The 17,340-nt window shown below is 35.3% G+C and overlaps 1 protein-coding gene across 2 annotated transcripts in view; it reads left to right on the top strand.

Annotated features, from left to right (window-relative positions):
• Window positions 1–17,340, top strand: part of prr5l (proline rich 5 like) — a 54,127-nt gene that overhangs the window by 18,733 nt on the left and 18,054 nt on the right. Inside the window, exons 2-4 of one of the 2 annotated variants that reach the window (XM_030137415.1) lie at window positions 718–848; window positions 5,858–5,938; window positions 6,058–6,106. In XM_030137415.1, the coding sequence (XP_029993275.1) occupies window positions 727–848; window positions 5,858–5,938; window positions 6,058–6,106 (252 nt within the window). In that variant the 5' untranslated portion in view covers window positions 718–726. The remainder of the gene's footprint in view (window positions 1–717; window positions 849–5,857; window positions 5,939–6,057; window positions 6,107–17,340) is intronic. The other variant, XM_030137416.1, reaches the window with a different exon arrangement.

Genomic DNA, 17,340 nt, shown 5'->3' with positions numbered 1-17,340 from the left:
GCTCTATTTGGAATCATCAAGATGCTGAAAACGTCAAATTACATCGGTGTGATCATAAAACCTTGGTGAATGAGGCAGACTTTACATATCAAAGAGAGTCTTGTGTGTACTAATGCCCTGATTAGGGGTGTGTATTGGCAAAAATCTGGTGATACGATACAAATCACAATACAAGGAGCACGATACCATATATCACAATATATCATGATACTGTTAAAAAGGCAATTTTTGTTTGTTTCTTTTTTTAAATGATTATTTCCTTGAAGAATTGAATTACACCAGAAATATGCACAAATACTAAACACATTTTTATTTGATCAGAACAGGATCTAATACTATATCACAAAATGTTCCTGTGTTAAAACTTAAATTATTTTTTACAGACGTTACAGTTTAAGATCCTATTCAATTGTTCATATTCTATTAGTTCAGAACTAACATCATAACATTATTTTTGTGCGATCCCAACAAAGGAACTAGCATTATGTAATAAGATTGTTAAATAATAATAAATTAAAAGAAAAAAAAATTATATATATAAGTGAACCTCCACAATAACTGCATTTGAATAAATACTTCAAAATATCAATACAGTTCTTTTTAATATCAGTACAGTATTGTGAAATAAAATATCACGAAATATTGCAGAACCGATATTTTCATACACCCCTAGCCCTGATGAGTCATGTAATCATTCGTTTCTTCTCTCTCCTGCAGCCAGAGTGCATGATGGGATCATTCCGCCGTCCCAGGCCGCGGTTCATGAGCTCTCCAGTTCTGTCGGATCTCGCTCGGTTCCATGCCAGCTCGCCGGCGCTGCAGATTTCCAACACCAGTGTGTGGAACAGGTTAGTAGTTGGACAGAAAAGTGGACACTGCAAATGATCTGGTTCTTACCAAGATAAAAACAACTTAGATTTAAATGTTACATAATTTATGTTGTTTTAAGAGTTAGTTATTTATTAAGTGTTCATACATCTGTAGACATGCTTATTTTTAGATTTATCAATCTTAATTCAAGAAATCTTGTCAAGTGAAATTATCTTGTTGCATGGACAGATATTTCACTTGTTTTGAGTAACTTTTTCCTCAGATTTAGTGTTTTTATCTTGTTTGACACCCCTTTTTTGCAGTGGAGTTCCACATCTTTTCTAGACGTAACAGGAGATTTTCAGTTACTCATGTCTGTTTCCAAACAGGTATGTGTTTTACAGCTGTAATTAGTAGTTCTGTCAGATGAGACTCCACTGCTATATTTTTATTTTGCTATAAATACTTTTTATGAGCTGCACACTTTGGTTTGGTTTTCAACACAGGTCATGTTTCTGTAGTGCATTAAGAATGCTTTGGTAGTGTTTATACAAAACATGATATAATGATAAATATTTTAAAAGTATTTTTGGGGATCTTTTTGTTGAAACATTTAATTATGTATATTTGGGTATTCCCACATACCGTCCTCTCATACCATCCTCATGTAAAACTCTTGATCCACCTCTAAAACTTGCCATAAAAGTGCAGAGTGCAGAGGTGTTGAACTCATTTTAGTTCAGGGGCTACATTCATCCCAATATGATCTCAAGTGGGCCGGACCAGTAAAATAATAACATAATAACCTGTAAATAATGTCAATTCCAAACATTTCTTTATGTTTTGGAGTGAAAAAAGTAAAATTACATTATGAAAATGTTTACACCTACAAGCTATCCTTTAGAAATGTGAATAACATGAACGACCTGAAATCTGTTGAGAAAAATCTTAACAATATTATGCCTCAGTTTATCATTTACACATGTGTTTTACAACTTATGGATCACAGTGGATAATCAAATACACAAAACATTTAAAAACACACACAGAGTACTGTTAAAACTGCGCTTACTTCTCTTTAGACATTTCAGACTGTTCATATTTTTTCCGGTCATTCACATTTTTTGTGAAAGGATAGTTTTGAAATGCAAAATGTTCATGTTGTTTTACTTTTTTCAACTTAAAGAGAAAAATGTGGAGTCATAATTATTTATAGATTATTATTATTATTATTTTACTGATCTGACCCTTTGCAGATGGTTAGTATTACAGTATTTAAATTCTAATTATCATGATAACGTGTTTGATTACCGCACTTTTAGGGGAAAAAAATGCCTATGTAAAGATCTGCTTTTATGTCAAATATTTGAGTATAGTTTTAATTTATTACAATTTTAATTTTATATACCTAATATTTGGAACCAATATTCACTTTTAAAGTCTTTGAAAAGCTTCATTAAGCATTTTTGTGTTATTTATGCAATAAAGTATATACATTTTTCAAATCGGATTTTATATTTTTGTGTGTTTTTTGTCCTTTTATGTTTTTATAGTAGGTTGAAGTGAGAAAATAATAGGCAGATGATATAGATAAAGTTGTGCTGAAAAAAAAGATCCCAAACATGGGTATAGTAAACATTTGTTTATATAGTATATAAAGGCAAAATCAAAAGGACTGAAAAATGGACAAAATAGACTCAGACCACTAAGGGTTAATATTTGAATGTTTCTCCCAACAGAAGGTACATTGTGCCTGTTATTTTATTTGTTTGGGTTTTTTTTTCAAAATACAACTTGGTTAAATTATTTCAGTGTGTGTATTAGTACTTTTTGAACATTTTGAGCACAATTTTAACAATACCACGAAAATAATGATAACCGTGATAATTCTGGTCACAACCGTGATATGAAATTTTCAAATCGTCACATCCTTAATGGCCATACGTTTTCCTCTCGATCCCACTTTAAAGGTTTTCAGCTCGGTTCAGGTCAGGACATTTGGAAGTGGAGCATTTCCCAGCTCAGCAGAGAGTTTGTCAAGACATGATCTGAATATCAGATGCTATCACCTGGCTTCATGTACATAATTCCACAAGACTAAGAACAGATAGTATCGTCATATATTTCGGTCACAGGCTTAAGCAGATATACAGTATGTCTAACATGTTGGTGTGTTATGAGTCTAAACATCATAACAACCTCAGAGAGCAGGACAAAGTGAAGGTCAAAGACCATTTCAGATTAGATCAGATGAGTTTCTAATCAGGTTTGACTGTTTTATTGAAGGCTCTGAGTAGGAACGTGAAGTTTAATGTAGTTAAGGTCATGGAAAAAAAGCTAACGCAATTAGCACCTGTGTTTGTAATGGACTCGAACAGTGAAGAGCCATGGAGAAGCTTGTTTTGGCTCAGTCGAAGCATTCAGCTGTCTCGTTGGGAACGGGATTTTTTTTAGTACATTTTTTTGAGTTTTATTACACCTTTGTGCCGGGATTGTTTATACTTCGATTGTAAAAACTTTCAGCTCCTCTGAGGCTTCAGCTGCTCGGGTTGTTTCCTGCTCCCCACAGCACTGAGCAGGATGTTTAGTAGGAAATGGAGGTGGCAGTGGGGTTACATCCTGTCAACCAGCTGAGTCACATGAAGACCATCTTTCTACAGGACTTCTACAATAACTGCCAGGAGCCAGGAAAGAAAATCTTTCAGGAGATGAAAATGTGGAATCAGACTTTGTTTTCTTAGAAAAGAAGTTTATCTTAAAGTATCTTCAAAGCTTTCTTAAAGTGTTAGATAATGATTTGCCTTTTAGGGAATCAGTGATTTACAAAATATTCTTGCTTATGCCCTTATTCCAAAAAATTCCCAATTAAACTGTTGGCATGTCTAATAAAAATGTAAAAATTTCTGAGTATTAGGACCACGGGTGGGGGTGGGGGTGGGTGGGGGGCACCATCTCAAATTCATTTAATAAAAAAAAGTCAAATTGTTTTTAGTATGAAATTTCTTCTTTCAGTAAATTGGAAATCATTTATAACAGTAACAATAATTCTGTTGGCCCATCAAACAATATCTATTTATCAAATATATAAAGTAGCATTTGGTTTGGCTGGAAGTTTTGGACTTTTTCATATATTCATATTTCATAATATTATTTGTTATTAAAGCTTTTATTTCTATTTTTTTGATATTAAAAAAACCCCAACAAAATTAAACGGAGACTAAAAAAGACAACATTGCAGAATAACATTTCCACCTTGAATAAAAACCAGAAAGTCCTTCCAGATGATTAAATATGATTCTTTGCGATTATGTAATTTATCCATCATCATCGTGATATTCAGGTCTAACTTGGGTTTTACAGTGATGAAGGATCACTCTGGGAGCCAATATGAAACCTGTTAGTGTGACGACAAATGCAGATTTGTAATCGTCTGCCAAACATGATCTATAGCCGAACAGGCACAACTGCATGGATTCAGGTACAGCTTTATGTAACCAGTCTTTGTTTTGGCTAACTCTCTCCAAAATGGCAACATTAAAAGGAAAGCCAATTTAACGTGGATAAAGGAACCTTCATGGCTTTTACATTTCCAACACAAATTATTAGTAGTAAACCCATCAGGTGTAAAATAGTAGTGAAGGAGTGTCCTATAATGTGCAAATTTTCCTTGACCGTCCCTTGTAAACCAACCTACATTTAATATCAGGATATTCCAAACATTCTTTTCAATGTTACAGTTTAAATCCTTTTTCCAGATAAATTTTAGGCTCTTACCATATGACCATGTTTGCTATTAGCAGCCATCTTCTAGAACACAGGTGTCAAACATGTGGCCCGGGGGCCAAATCCGGCCCGTCAAAGGGTCCAATCCAGCCTGTAGGATGAATTAGTGAAATGCAAAAATTACACTGAAGATAATAACAATCAGTGGTGTTAAAATCATTTTAATTCAGTTTCACATACAGACCAATTAGATCTCAGTTGGGTCAGATCAGTAAAATAGTATCATCATAACCTATAAATAATGACAACTGCAGATTTTATCTTTGTTTTAGTGGAAAAAAAAAAGTAAAATTACATGAAAATGTTTACATTAACAAACAATCCTTTTTACAAAAAACGTGAATAACCTGAACAAATATGAACGACCTGAAATGTCTTAAGGGAAGTAAATACAATTTTATCAATATTACACCTGATACTATATGTTTTGGGTATTTGTAATTGTAAGGTAAATTGTAACGCACATGTGTAAATGATAAACTGAGGCAGAATATTGTTAAAATTGCACTTGTTTTCCTTAAGACATTTCAAGTTGTTCATGTTATTCAGATTTTTAAGGAAATGTTGTAGATGTAAATATTATCATAATATAATTTTACTTTTTTCACGGTTATTATTTTACTAGTCCGGCCCACTTGAGATCATACTGCGGTGAATGTGGCCCCTGAACTAAAATGAATTTAACACCCCTGTTCTAGAAGATGGATTTTTTGTCTTTCCTGTAGGTAATTTAAAATAAAGCCATATCAAATCATGTTTATATAATCATTGTCTAACTGCATTTTTTTTTTTCTTTTTTACATTTCAAACTGACTTTAATATTTGTTTGTGTTAGTGATATTTTAAAATGTATGCAAACTGAGAAACAATTAAACGTTTATTAATTTTTTACATTTCTGCATTTATTTGTTTACTTATTTATATATGTATGTATTTATCCAGATCACATGTTATTAAATCTTATCATGTCTTTATCTAAAAAAATATGGAAACCAAAACTGCTGGAGCTCCTTCTGTCATTTCTGTTCAACTACAATTTTTCATTCCTTCGACCACTTTCATGAAAATATCAGTATTATGATAATTTAACAGTGAAACCCGTTGATATCCAAGGCTTTACGTAGGAGTGTTTCTCCCTCTGAATCAGGAATATGAGCTTTTCTTAACTGTTTACAACACATAGAGGGAAGGTGCCATTTAACCCACATGATAACCTCTGTGATTTGTTGACCTCTGACCTCTCTTATCTTTGTGTGTCCCTCAGTGTCCAATCAGCTGTGATCAAGGTGTTTCAGGGCGGAGCTTTGCAGTCTAATGAGCTGTACACACTTAATGAGAGCATCAGGTAAGAAAAGTCTCATGCTTCTTAACGTACGAGATGATCTACAGACTGAACACGTAAAAGTGTGCTTGAATGAAATGAGTCCAGGAAGGAAGGATGACGAGTGTTCTGTTTCCTCACAGGTGGCTCCTTAAAACTGAAATGGGCTCTTTCATCACTGACTATTTCCAGGTATTATTCCCCTTATTTTAATTACTTGATTCCTGGTGTAATACATAGTTTTTATAAATGGCTTAAGTGATTCCCAATATACAGGGAGTCCATTAAGTCTCTTTACAATTTAACAAATGCATTACAAAAGGACATGAATGGACAAATCTGTGGAAATTATTACAAAATTAAAAGTAGATGTTGAAGGTTTTCTTTTTTTTTGCCTCATTTAATCCACCTCTATATGGACACATTTGTTGTACTGGATTTCTTCCCATGTTGGCTGTATCCTTGCCTCATCAATGGTATCAATGTTATCAGTGATCTTTTACTTCAGGTCATTGATGTCCCGTATCTTTGTTCAATACATGATATCTTAAACATAACCCCATAGAAAGAAATCAAGGGCAGTGATATCTGATGAAGGAGGTGTCCAGGGAATTGGACCATCCCTTCCAATCCACCAGTCTGGCAATGTTAGTGAAATATATTTTACTTTAGATACTGAAGTTTTAGTATTAAGTAGTTATTGTTTTCATAGGATTTTGTTGTTTAATCTGTTTTACTTCAATAATGTTAATAGTGAGTTCTTTCTGACCAGGATTTCTGCAGTACTCTGTTGTAGTTACCTCCGCCAAGGAGGTTATGTTTTTTGGCCAGGGTTTGTTTGTTTGTTTGTTTGTTTGTCTGTTTGTTTGTTTGTTTGTTTGTCTGTCCGTTAGTGTGCAACATAACTTGAAAAGTTATGGACAGATTTGGATGAAATTTTCAGGGTTTGTTGGAAATGGGATAAGGAAGAAATGATTAAATTTTGGTGGGGATCGGGGGTGGGGGGGCCCACGGGGGGGGGGGCCACTGATCAGCCTTGGCGGAGGTCTGCGCTCTCCGAGTGCTTCTAGTTACCTCCGCCAAGGAGGTTATGTTTTTGCCAGGGTTTGTTTGTTTGTTTGTTTGTTTGTCTGTCCGTTAGTGTGCAACATAACTCAAAAAGTTATGGACAGATTTGGATGAAATTTTCAGGGTTTGTTGGAAATGGGATAAGGAAGAAACGATTAAATTTTGGTGGTGATCGGGGGTGGGGGGGCCCACGGGGGGGGCCACTGATCAGCCTTGGCGGAGGTCTGCGCTCTCCGAGTGCTTCTAGTTTAAGTATGTTATCACTAGGTTAAGCTTGTTAACATAGGAAATGTCTGTCTGCACAAGAATTAAGTAGGTTCTGTTCTTCTTCTAAATACACGTCTGAACACACACATTCACACACAGTGTTGTCAAATATAGGTGATAAGGATAAACTTATTGTTGGCATAAGTTTACTTAGAGTTAAGGCCCCACATCTGTTTGATCTTTTTAGATAATGCTAAGTTAAAGACCAACCCATTTGTACAGGTGAGCCCGCCCATAAATAAATGTAAATGTACATTTCATGTAATGTTCGGGGCTCATTTTGTTTGAGTCCTCAGCGCTGAGTGTCCACCTTATTTGTGATCTGAATAAATTTTGTCAACTTTGAGACCGATCTGAATCCAGACTTGTCCTCAGAGCTTCCAATAAAAGAACACGTTAACATTAGATTGAGGAACCCACCGACATGCAGTCCTCAATGTGGTAGTGCACCATCTGCCTGGAAAATAGGGGTGTAACGGTACTGAAAAATTTTGATTCGGTACACTTTCAGTACAGGGGTCTTTCATTCGATACATTTTCAATATGTTTTCGGTACAGTGAAGGAGACCAGTGGGGGAGTGTAAGGGGGTATGCTCCGTAACTACCGAAAACCGAAAGTAAAACTTAACAATTCGAACATCCGACCTGGCTTCTGTGCCTCTGTTGTACTCTCTATTGTCATGTTCACCTCCCTTTCGGTGCCCCAGCCTCAGAATAAAGTGTTTGTTTTTTTTTGTAGCGGCGCTGAGAGTTCAGCAGTGGTGCCGCTGCAGAATGTATTTAGGGGAAACCCTTCACATGGGTTCTGCTTGTGTCCCTGCTTTCCGAGTGTTTGCGTTCTTCACCTAGGCTACATGTATTCGTTCAGTACACCTCCGTATTGTATCAAAGGCCCCGAACCGAAACGGTTACACACCTACTGGAAATGGTGGTTGGCTGAAGGTCATCCAGTTGTGGCGACACATATTCAGTCAAAAGGCCAAGGTCAACATTTGCAGTAATTGATCTCTCCTTGAAGGAAAATGGACCAATGATTCGATTGCACATGATCCCACACTAACCACTCCAACTTTAACCCTTTCATGCATGAATTATGAGAACCTTAATCAAGACCCCCCACTCCCCATTAAGGCATGAAAACAAAAAAAAAACAGTACAATTTATGAACCTATATTTCATAGACTTACAAAAATGTCCACTCAGCTGGACACCATGCGTTTGATTTTAGAAGAAAAGAAACATGTATTTACTGATATACTGTGTGAAAACTGTGAAATAAAAACATGTTTAATGCAGCTAATCTTTTGTTTTCTCACATTTTAATATAATCTAATACTAGTCATTACTCACTTCATGGAGATAATATGCAAAAAAAAAAACAACTTTTTGTTTAAAAAAGCAAAAAAAACCCAAAACTGTTAATTACAATCTAATAACAATTAGTATTTTTTTTTTTTTTTTTTTTTACAAGTAAAACATGTTAGTGCAGATCAGGTTTATCTAGAACAGCAAAGTTACAGTAATGGTACGAATTGCAGTGTTCAGGATGATGCATAAGCATCCACTGTTTTGGCTGATATGGAACTAAAACAACAAAATTCATGAATATACAAGAGAACGCCTTTGAACAGCAGACCACTGTAATGACCACCATGCATGAAAGGGTTAATAACCACTAAGTACATAGAACAAAGCGGATGACCATATCTCATCAATTGCTTTTGTTATAATTTTCTTAAATTGCAAAGAGACTTTGTGCACACCCTGTACTGTCAGTCACATCCTGAGCTCTAATCCAGTTGTAAGTATGTGTCCTGTTTGCTGCTGTCTCCCTTGTCCACATTGATATTAATGCTTTAGATGCCTCTTACATCAACACCTCCTCCTTAGTGTGCACAGTTTGCTGTCATGTGTACGGGCTAAACAGAGCTTGTGCAAACGGTGCAAAACGTAACCAAGCACGATGAGTGATGGGGCCGTGTGTCCAGAAAGTTTATGGAGGATTTTCCCGTCGCTTCTAAGATTACAGATCATTTAAATGTCAGTATCACCAAACACGTGTCGCAGCTGTTGACGTTAATAATATTTATGTTGATTTTGTCAGTCGATGTAACAGTGATTTTATAAACGGAGCATTTTGGGAATGAGCTGCGGTTCATGTACAGTTTATGAAATACTATTATGTACAGATTTAAGGTGAGAGTGTGTGTTTTAGTTCATTTTATTGCCACATGGAGAGGCTGATGGGCTTAATCTGAGCACAGATGGAATGGCTACACCACGTCCAACACCAGTACAAATATAAACACATAAACACATATGTCATAAAACAAATCAGCTGTCTGGTTTTGGAGAAGAAGCACTGGTTCAGGTGATCTGCCTTCTTTCTGCCAGAGGGGAGACGCTGAAAAAGATGACTCATAATCATGACTTCTCATGCGATAGCGTGTTATGTGTATATATAAAGTGCAGCTTGGGGAGTTTGCAACCTCAGATCTTAGAGGCTCTGGGTGTAACTCTGTTTTCTTTACTATGTGGTTAGACATGGATGGTTTGAATAATGCTGGTATATATTTGGACCATCAGAGTCTGTTGGGCTTTTTGCATTAGGTTGTCGACCTTGAGCTCCTTCTTCAGGTTATGGCTGATGTTTATACCAAAAACTTGAAGTATTCAGCTATTGTAATAATCATTCAGCTGTTGATGAGGATGAACACTTTAGCTGATTGGATTGTTTACAAGCGGATAACTGAAGCTGATGGTCATTCAGTTGCTTCTCCCTGTGTCAGACTTTCTATCCTTTAAACACATTTATGGTTCTTCATTTTATTTACTAATATAGACAATCACATAGTTATCATTAAAACACATTTAGGTACTAAAGCAGTCAAAATTACTCTTAGACTTAGACAAACTTTACTGATCCACAAGGAAAATTACTTGGTCACAATAGGTCAGTTGCATATAAAAGCACTCTTGAAAAAACACTTACAAAAAAGGAAAGTAAGTGTGAAGCAATATATAATATAAATAGAATATACTAATAAAGCAGAGAAAACTAGAAGCACTCGGAGAGCGCAGACCTCCACCAAGGCTGATCAGTGGCCCCCCCCGTGGCCCCCCCCCCCCCCCCGATCACCACCAAAATTTAATCATTTCTTCCTTATCCCATTTCCAACAAACCCTGAAAATTTCATCCAAATCTGTCCATAACTTTTTGAGTTATGTTGCACACTAACGGACAGACAAACAAACAGACAGACAAACAAACAAACAAACCCTGGCAAAAACATAACCTCCTTGGCGGAGGTAAAAAGAAAAAGATTTGCATGTATACAAACAGGAAAATAGAAGTAAATATATACTATCTACATACAGATGTGAAAGTGACCTGGTGACCTTTGGGTGATCTTCACCAGACGTTGGTTGTTGTACGTTGCTATTTTTCAACTAGAAGGAAGTAAAGAGTTCTGTTAGTCTGACACGGACTACTCATGAATAAACACCGGTGTAAACTCACCATAGGTAGTCAAAAGGCTATTTCTCATTTATAATAAAAAGAGATAAGAAAATTGATTTAAAAATGTTTTAAGAATTACAAAAAAAAGAGTTAATTAGTAAAAATGGCAAGCATAGGCAACATCTAGTTTTTACCCCTTGGCCGAGGGGTATTGTAGTTGTTTTGTCATCTGCCCGTCTGTCTGTCCATTCAACGACTTAATCGCATTATTTGCAGAATGCATTGACATATCAGCACCAAATTTATACTGTGGATGCATCTTAGTATGGAGCAGAAGCTTATTGAAAATATGTGACCTGAGTACTTTCAAATATAAATAATATATGTAATAAGTTTTACACAAAGATAATCTAATCTAAATTATAGGGCATTAACTTTCAACAGAATCTTATACTATATTTGGTCAAGGGGGATTAAAAGTGTGGAGCATGTTATGTTAAGAGATGAGTCATTTTTATTTGGGGTGTGGTTAGGAGAAGATTTGTTTTACTCCCTAGAAATGTGGAACTAATGTTGACACCAATACTCAACTAATCACCTTAAATTTATTTGATTTTTCTCCCACAAAAAGCGATTGAATGTAATTAAATCCCTTTTCAGAGATTCATGCAAGTCAGAGGAAAAAAATAGAAGACATGCAAGAATCTGTTAATGATAATTTGGCAATTTCTATATGTTCTAATGTGGACAGAACTCACGACATGATAACATGATGCATATATTCAGTATTCTTTTTAGCATTTGCATAACAGCATGTGAAAAACAACCTAAATAATAATATAATGGAAACAGGTAACAATTAACAGTAAAACCAATATAAAGTGCACTAATAGCCACCATATATGTAGTTTACATTCTCTATTTGATAAATCATATGAAATATTTTAATATTCTCAGCCATTATCATCAAAATGAAAACAAAAACCTTTAATGAATGTAAAATACATGATAGTTGTACGGTTTTAATTCAGTTACAGACAAAATAGCTTTTCTATGATATTAATTTTTTGAGAGTGCAGTTTTATGTTTTAAAACAGAATAATGTAACGATGCAGTGGTACAGAGAGTAAACAAATACATCTGTTTGTCTGTATTTCATCTAGAGGTTGAGCGATATAGGTTTTTCTAAGGTCGATGCCGATTTTTAAAAATTTGGTCAGCTGATAGCTGATATCTACAGCCAATTTTTGAGGCCAACATTTAAGACCAAATTTTTTTTTTAAAGCACATTGACCGTAAAATACAATTGAAACACTCAGATAATTAAGATTTTTATGCAGCAATATAAGTAAAATTGTTAATACATGTACACATAATACTCTTTTAACATTTATTGAACCACACAGGTGCCTGATCAAATATCTTATAACATTTTTACTACTGATCAAATATCAGCTTTCAAAAAAAAAAAGGAGGCCGATGGCCGATATTGAAGCAAAACAGTATATTACTCCGATATATTAACCGACCAATACATGGGTCTACCTCTAGTTTCATCCCCTTGTCTTGTTCACATTAAAATGAAATGGGGTTATTTTAATCCAAATTCATTGTAAGTCTGTGTACTGAATTGGGATTTAAAAAACCCTCAGTTGTTTGGAGTGTAGGTAAAGTGTGTAATGGCTGTAGTGAATGGTGGTGAAGTGCTGGTTTTAGAGTGTGGATGTGGTCCAGAGGTGTTTTTTTTCCTTCATAATCTGCCGTTAGCCTGTTACTTTCACAGATGTGTGAACCATGGAAGTTGATTTCACATGTTTAAGGCTACACTGATGACTGCACATCGCATGCAAACACTGTTGAAGGTGTTGGTTTGAGCCCAGCAAACAGAAAAGCCCCTTTAGTCACTGTGGGAAAGAATCACTGTGTCCAAACACAAGAGTTATCTACATCTGACTGATCACGTGATGTCAAGCTCACGGTCTGACTGTGAACAATGAAGATGTTTATCTGTCCTTCAAGCTCAAGAACTTCAAGTAACTGCACAGACGCACAAGTATCGACCTGTTTGACTCCCAGCTCTTGGATGGGATTGATTTTTAACGCCGCATACAGCAGATGTTCAGTCTGCGTGGTCATTTTTACCAGGTGTCAACACACTTGAGACGGACTGGAAATGAAAAGTAATGGCTTTGTTATGCTTCTATTACATGTCCTTTTGCTGATGGAAAACAACAACATTTAGCTTAAATAAATGTTCTTTTTTTTAATGTAGAAACACAACAAACAAAAGATGAAAATGATAAATTGCACCAGAGTACAATAGGAAATCTGAATTAATTTTCAGATTTTGAAAATTTGTTTGGTTTCTGTCCGTTTCCAACAATTTCTAAGGAATAACTAAGAAATACACATACGAGGTAATATCCCAGGAATTATCTTAATTATCAGTCTACAGAGGATTTTTTTTAATCAGCAGACATATCATCAAAATGAAAACAAAAATCCTTTAATGAATATAAAATACATGATAGTTAATAATAATAATAATAATAATAATAATAATAATAATAATAATTTATTTGTAAAGCGCTTTCAATCAAAGTGCTGTACAGATATAAAATCAATCCCAATAAAACAATAAAACATAAAAGCTAAAAACATTAACAATAAAAGCACATCACGACTTATAACACAAAGTGAACAAGTGGGTCTTGAGCTTTGCTTTAAAAACATCCACACTTTCACTGTTTCACTGTTTTGATTCAGTTACAGAGAAAATAGCTTTTGTATGATATTAATTTTTTGAGAGTGCAGTTTTATGTTTTAAAACAGAATAATGTAACGATGCAATGATACAGAGAGTAAATACAGATACAGCTGTTTGTCTGTGTAGTCTTAAACCTCAAGATGTTACACTGACAAAAAAAGGGAAGAAAATTGTGCAAATCCAATGTTTGCCATTGATCAAGAGATTATGTAGTAAATAAAGTAGTTGGCTTTTCTTTTTTTTTTTTTTTTTATTTCATCCAACAGTGGAGACAGGATAGGAACTGACATCTTGCTTTTGGTCATGTCAGGTTTATGTTCAGTACGTTGAGGTTTCAGTCTCAGCTCTAACCTCATAATGTTTGATTATGTCATAATAATTATTTAACAAAAGTGGTAAAGGCTCAATAAAAACACTACAGAAAATGAAAGAAAATAGTACAGGCCTAAAGTAGACATCAGACTGTGTGCATAACAGACCTATTACATCCGACTGTAGAAGTTCGTCAGTGGAATTAATGTTTCAGGAAAGTAAAACAATGGTTCTGTAGATTTCTGTCTTACATTAGATCCATACAACGTGCACTTAATCATTTTGTCTACTATCCAAGAACTTGTTTTAGTCTAAATCTTAAAGAAAAACACCAGTTGCAGCCTTCAGCGTAACCTGCTGCTTATCTCTCATCATCAGAACAACCTGAAAACCGTCTAAACCACATGATCAGCTTCTTCATTCTGAGTCAGAGACAGAAGTGAGTAACGTTTCATAGTCAAACTGATAGACTTTTTATCTCACCCGCCGATGGGCCATGACCTGTTGTGAAGACGCTGTGTCTGTTGTAGTCTTTGTCATCATCATTGTTTGCAATTTCTTCAAACATCTTCTTCTCTGAAACTACTGGTTGGATTCATTTCAAGTTTTATATGTAGCTTCCTTGGGAAAATATCTACGAAGTTTGCTCACAGTTTTGAGAAATGTTTATTTTTGCATTTAAAAAATTATTATTTTTAACTTATTCACTTGCCTTTATTAAAAATGGGCCATATTCTGATGACTTATAACATGTAAATAGTTAGAGATATCACTATACGGCCTGATCACAATCAAGGTGCACAAGTATATTTGCATCAGTTATTAATCAGTATTGCTAAAAGATACCCCCAAACCATTCCCAAAATGTTTCTTTGGCCATCTTATTTCTAGATCTTGCAATCCTCCAAATTTGAAGAAAATCGGATAAAAACTGATAAAATGGCGACCCAATAAGCGTGAAAACGTGCACAATTTTATTTTTATAAGAGAGCAAAATTATTGTACATAATGTTTTGTAACACAATAAATAATTACTACTCAACTCCTGTGTGTTTTTTATTACAAAATACACACATCACATTGCTTTTCATTTATTGATCATTTTTGTTGAACAGCTGTTTGATTATCAATTCTTATTTTCAGTATTAAGACAATCAACCATTTTGTTCTGAAAACCCTTCTTTTACAGACATTTAATTGTAATAACAAAATAGGAACCTGTTACTTAAGTATTATTATGACTAATTATGCACAACTAGACAGATTTTGGTCTGCTCCCTGGCTGCAGAAAATTTGGTAACAATGTGGCAAACAGATATTTACGTAGAACCGCATGTTTTCAATGGCGTGTTCGCCAAAATTCATGTAGTGTCGTGTTGTGTATATGCCTTATAGATATATTGTTATAACTTGTTCACAAATGTTTATTTCCTCCTGTACCAGGAAGACTTAGTTACAGATCTAACAGAGATGCCACCATGTGGTAAGCCAGATTTCCATTCCAATCTTGAAGAGTCCGTACACCAAGTAGTGTCCGTACACCATATCAGATATGTGGGTCTAATTTTATTGTTTCTGTCAATATATGGAATTTTTCAGCATGCATGCTTTGGACACGACATCTATGCAATAAACAATGCATGATTATCCTGAGTGCTGAAACATTTGTATATCTTTGTAGGCATTAAATATGGAGGCTATTAGGCTGTAGTGTCCGTATACCAAATAATTTCTGATTTGACAGGGGTACAAGCCTGCAAAATCTTTAGTAGACACCATAATACAACAATATTTTGGACTTTAAAAGAGAAATATCAGACAAATAAAATGGCCTGTCTGATTTTTTGATAGAGCATTATTTTTTTTTATCTATATGTGCACCCTTTCTGGTACCCTTGAGTTTGATCAGGCCGTATAGTTACTATTGAGCACTGATAGGAAGTCATATATGGACTTCCATTTAATTAGTTGAGTTATCCTCCAGTGAAAGTACCACCCACTTCTATTGGAAGATTGATCTCTAACATAGTGCAGAACCTGACAAGCTCACAAACTCAAGTTATCGATTGTTGATAGAACATGCCGGTGAGCTACAGGTCCATTGGTCCTATGTTTTAGCTCTCTAGACAGATCTAGTCTATACTTGGTGACCTGAGGCTGCCCAGTTGTAGGTGAAACTCTTACTGTTCTTAAACTAAGCTGATTGTTGCCCCACCTGCCCTCAAGCTGCAGACACTGAGTGGCCAAATGGTTCCTTATCCCTTCATTAAGCAGCCTCACACGAGGAGCTGTGGGTCAGCAGATGGTGCCGAGGACGCTGATCGGCCCGAGGAGGACGGACGTTGTCTTCCTGTGCAGAGACAGTTTTCCTGCCAGGCTGCTCTGTAATCTGCTCTGTGTCTGCCTCAGCTCTTCGTGTCACACCTGACGAGTGTTTCCGGTTTACATCCTGGCACGCAACCGCTGTGATCCAGTCTGGAAAGTTAAACGTCCAGATAAAATGACACTGGGCCTCACACAGGAACCTCCAAACAGAAACTGATTCTCAGACAGTCTGGAAAAGACTGAAAAACAGAAGAATTAGTCTGAATACATTAGATCAGGGGTGTTAAACATACAGCCCTCGGGCCAAAACTGGGCCGCCAAAGGGTCCAGTGTGGCCCGTGAGATGAATTTGTGAAATGCAAAAACTGCACATTAACAATCGTTTTAGTTCAGGTTTCACATTCAGCCCAAATTGATGTCAAGTGGGTGGGACCAGTAAAATACCATCATAATAACTATAAATAATGTCAACTCTGAATTCTTCTCTTTGATTTAGTGTAAAAAAAAAAAAAAAAAAAAAGCAAAATTACACTCTTTTCACAAAAATGCAAAAAACCTGAAAAGTATTAAGAGAAGTTTAATTTTAATGTGTATTTGTAGATCCATTGTGATGTGTAAGTTGTAATACACATGTGAATGATAAACTGAGGCAGAATATTGTTAAATATTCTCAATAAATTTCAGTTTTTTCATGATTGTTCATGTTAATCACATTTTTTAAAAGGATTGTTTATAGATGTAAATGTTTTTATCGTGTAATTTTACTTTTTTCACACTAAAACCAAGAGAAAAATTGGGAATTGACATTATTTATATATTATGATGTTATTATTTTACCGGTCCGGATCACTTCAGATCACACTGGAAGGATGTGGCCCCTGAACTGAAATGAGTTTGACACCCTTGTATTTGATTCTACATTTGATAACCTACTGTTTACTAGGACTGAGTGAGTTGGGAAAATATAGAAGTGGAATTGGTCTGACAGATTTAGAGATTGTACTTTTTGTGAGTTTACTAAGGCTAATTTTCTCAATGCCTGGTTCCTTATTGACTATTTAATAGATTTAAAACGTGATGGAGCATCGTCATGATTAGAACTAAAGATGAGTTTGCAAAAATATGTGAATTCTATGCAAAACTTGTATCGTAACTTGTCAGGAAACCTCAGATAAAATAAAATAAAAAAACATTAGCATAAAACCATGCAAGCGTCACCTGTTAAAT

The sequence above is a fragment of the Sphaeramia orbicularis genome, chromosome 6 (assembly GCF_902148855.1).
Source record: "Sphaeramia orbicularis chromosome 6, fSphaOr1.1, whole genome shotgun sequence".
Taxonomy (NCBI): domain Eukaryota; kingdom Metazoa; phylum Chordata; class Actinopteri; order Kurtiformes; family Apogonidae; genus Sphaeramia; species Sphaeramia orbicularis.
The sequence above is the reverse complement of the archived record's forward strand: the minus strand, read 5'-3'. Positions and strand labels throughout refer to the sequence as shown.